Raw genomic sequence first — 4,167 nt, 5'->3', positions numbered from 1 at the left:
ATTTAACTCTTATTATTTAATCATATCAATTGTAGATTTAAATCACCGATAATTCTATTTGCACACTACTCTTTTTCTAAATGGCCACTATCTTTTTAATTTTGTTTTTACATTTTTGTCCCTCAACCAAATTACACTTTTGGACAACACTAATTTCTCATTGTATTCGTACACCCTACTACCATTCATTGCTCATAGTAGCCATTGCCGCACCTCTGGCTCCGATGTCGACCATGTTGCCTCTTTGCATCCTCTAAATGTCACCCTCATCACCTCTTCATATCCTTCCCGACGCCACCTTCTCTCTCTCAGCCCCACTTGCACCTCCCTACGTTCATCATTCTTCTCTGTTCTCTCTCTCTCTCTCTCTCTCTCTCTCTCTCTGTATATGTGTAGAAGCCATCGACAATTTCCTCTGCACTCAGTGAAATAGACTCATTTCTAAGGCAAATGTAAGAAAAGAAAACCTCTTCTCAGGGGGCTTCCAATTTAGTTGTAATTCTGGATTTCTGTCTCTGTTTGATTCATCTTCTGCTGTTTAGTAGTGTGTTTAGATAAAACTATTTTTTTTTATTGGTATATTTTATACTTTTGTCTATTGGGACTGATTTGGACAATACATATATACCCTTTTTGCTTATGTATATCAATAACATGTCTATGCAATAAATTTAGAAATTTTAACCCTTTTTTTTTTTTTTTTTTTTTTGGAGTAAAAGGAATTTCCATTAAACTTGAATAAAATTATACATCAGTTGCAATGCTTTTCACTGCAGCTTGATGTATCAATGAAGGTCCAACAACATAAGATTTATTTTTAGACTACAAATTTCAAAACTACAACATTTTGGGGGTGAAAATTCAGGTAGTATAGGGTTAAAAAGCATTGCAAACATAAGTATGGCAAAGGATCCTAATCTGGGTATAAGACCCCTCTAGCATCATCATAGGGTTTGATTATTAATAAATATTGGAATAGAAGAAATTTTTTGAAACTCTTCCTTCTACTGATCTCCTAAATTGGCTGTAATATTGGCACACTTGATCGCCTCCCTATAGACATGGCTAATTTAGGGATGAGATTATTGAGTTGATGACAAATGTACGTATAGGAATTGATTGACAAATGCATAGTTGGTGCTATAGGGATTGGCAACTTATGATCTCTTGCACCATTTATAATTATAAAACGAGCAAATCTTTAGTTATGCGCATGATCAATTTGCTCTTTGTTATGACTTTTACATCATTGCTTTTAGGCAGTTATTGTAAAAGAAAACAAAAAATGGATGATAATGTGTTATCACCTTCTTCCAAAAAACATAAGCTTTCTGAAGAACATAATATTGGCAAGGGCATTGATATGATGAGCAGCTTGCCTCACAACCAAAGAGGCCATACAAACATCCATATTATCAAGAAGATGGCAATATTTATGGACCTCTGTTTCCAACATTGATTTGAATGATATGTCTTCTTGGTCTAACAGAAAGAAAGAAAAGGGCAAGAAGAAAGATCGTTATTCAATGTGTAGGAGTTCTTTCTTAGATTTTGTGGAAAGAGTTCTTCTTCTTTATGATGCTTCAGATATTAAAAGACTTCGTCTTAGGTTCACTATGGTTGTGAATTCATCACGTCTTAATTCATGGATCTCTGCTGCTATAAGGCATAATGTTGAAGAGCTTGATCTGTCCCTACCTGTGCAAACCCGTTTTGTCTTGCCTTGTTGCCTTTTTACTTGTGATTCCCTAGTTGTATTGATGTTATTTATGGACTGTCCTTTCAAGCCTCCTATTTTCATTCGCTTCTTAAACCTCAAGACCTTGCGTCCTTCTGCGGTTACATTTTCATATGACAATTCCACACAACAGCTTTTCTCTAGTTGTCCAGTGCTTCAAGAGTTGGAATTATTGTATTGTGGATGGAAGAATTTAAAGACTATTACCATTTTTATTCCCATACTAAAGAGACTGACTATTGAAAATGAACCATTGTGCGACGATGCACTTAGTTGTGTGACCAAAATTTATGCTGCAAATCTCATCTCGCTAAAATGCACAACTAACCAGAAAGTTGACTTCCATCTATGTGACCTATCTTCGGTAGTTAAAGCACATATTGACCTTCTATATAGATTTTCAATTTAGCAAGAAGTTGTCTCTCATGCAATCAACTTAGTTACTGGGATTTGAAATGTTGAAACTTTAACGATATCAAACAATACCTTGGTATGTTATCTTCTATTATTTTCAACACTAATTAGCTTCTCTTGTTTGTGCCCCTTCGCAGTACTAATTAGTTTGTATTCTCTGGTGACAAGTCACTCACGTGTGTTGAAAATATCTTGGATCATCTTCCTACATTTTACAATATGAGCTGTTTGATACTGAATGAAGAATTTCCTGGTCGTTTAAATGGAGCTTTGATGGTCTTACTTGAAAAATCACCAAAGCTAGAGTTTCTTGATTTTGACATGTTACATCTCTGAACACCCATGATTTGGTCTATTTCTCTCTTATCACTTCACTTCTAATTTGGTATATATCTTTGATATCCAAATGCAGTTGCTAAATTGATTTCATTGAATTTTGGTAAATTGGCACTTTTCATATAGGGCTTCGAGCTAAATACTAGTTTCGATGAGGTTAATTTGACGTTGGAAAGAGTACCTTCATGTTTCATGTCTTGCCTCAAAATGATTAGCATCATAGTTTTTAAAGGGACAACAGCAGAGTTTCATATGCTAAGATTTTTGTTGAAGAATGCAACCATTTTGGAAGAGATGCTGATGTTAAAGATTGGCTCAGATTTGCTTTGTTTGCTTTGTCAACAATGGCTGCTGATTGAAGAAAAAATGAAGAAGCTAGACATTCAGCTGAGCTACTCATGGTAGGGTGGCCATTCTTAGTGGTGGTTGCCTATTAGTGGTTGTCTTTAATGTTGTCGATAGCTTGGCTCTCTTATTGATCTATAAATGGGTAGTGAATGGGAGGAGTTTTGTGTGGTGAGTTGAATAGAGAATACAGAGTAGAAAAAGAGAATTATAGTGTGTAATTCTTTGTTCCAAATTTAGTGAATTATGCTGCCCGTAGACGTAGGCGATTTGCCGAACCACGTAATTCTTTGTGTGTTTTTGCTTGTGTGCTTTGTGTGTGATTGTTTTCTGACTCCTAGGCACAACAAATTGGTATCAGAGCATTGTTGTGCCAAAACAAAGCATTTTTTTCTGTAAACTAAAAATTTCGTAGTTGTTGAAATCGAGTTTTTCAGCATACCACGACAACCGCCTCGACGAGAGAAGTTTAGACCCAGAAAGACCAACCCACATGGATACTTCACGCGCCCTCACGCGCTTGCTGAAGTTCTGTTGGAGACTTGCAGAAAAGTTCAGTCTGACGAAAAAGTAAAGGTTGAAGAAGTCAACCTGTCCTAAAGGCTTTAAGTATTCACTTGTGCACCAACATAGCACAAGTTAACACTTGGCAGAGTGGTTAAAGCCTTGGTTCAAAGCTTTTAGGTCAAGGGTTCAAAACCCATCACGAACAAATTTTCAAATTAGTTTTGGAAGCTGCCATGTCGCACCACATCAGCGCCAGGTGTTAGCGTAATCACTGCCACGTATGAACCACGTGGCTGCCAAGTTGTTGCCACGTGTTGAGCCACGTCATCTACAGCTCACCCGCCACGTCAGCACATCTGCCACGTTATCGTCCCAATTAGTCAAAATTTTTGAAATTGCAAGGAGGCCCTTGAAAGTTTGGAAATTTACACTTCAACCCCTGATCTTACTTAAATTACAATTTAGCCCTTGAAATTTCATTAAATTACAGTAAGGTCCCTGGAGTTTTAGGAAATTATAATTTGGCCCCTGGATTTGGAGAAATTTCATTGAGGTCCTTAGAGAGGTGGAGAAAGTGCTTTCCTAGCTAAAACCGCGAATTTCATTTTTTAAGATTTGGACCTGAATTTTCAATGAAGTTTTCGGGAGCTTAGAATTTATCGTGTTCCGAGCATTTCAAGCGTCCGTTATTGTTTGTAGTGGAGATTATTAAGCAATCTCAATGGCAGAATCTACAGAAACGAGATCAACCGAGTCCACAAGTAACCTAGCGACTACAAGCAACTCTAGGCATTGGAGCCCGGTGTCCCATGCTAAGTTCAAGGTAG

At 37.1% G+C, this 4,167-nt stretch overlaps 1 protein-coding gene across 1 annotated transcript; it reads left to right on the top strand.

The window, feature by feature from the left end:
* The first annotated feature begins 1,469 nt into the window (after positions 1 to 1,469).
* On the top strand, positions 1,470 to 2,893 carry LOC145796205 (FBD-associated F-box protein At3g52670-like). The gene is made up of 2 exons (XM_082881240.1): positions 1,470 to 2,102; positions 2,615 to 2,893. The coding sequence occupies exons 1-2, from the start codon at positions 1,470 to 1,472 to the stop codon at positions 2,891 to 2,893; spliced, it is 912 nt and encodes a 303-aa protein (XP_082737366.1).
* The last annotated feature ends 1,274 nt before the right edge of the window (positions 2,894 to 4,167 follow it).

Source organism: Camellia sinensis, chromosome 7 (genome assembly GCF_055761805.1).
Source record: "Camellia sinensis isolate YWXY chromosome 7, ASM5576180v1, whole genome shotgun sequence".
Classification (NCBI taxonomy): Eukaryota; Viridiplantae; Streptophyta; class Magnoliopsida; order Ericales; family Theaceae; genus Camellia; species Camellia sinensis.
The sequence above is the reverse complement of the archived record's forward strand: the minus strand, read 5'-3'. Positions and strand labels throughout refer to the sequence as shown.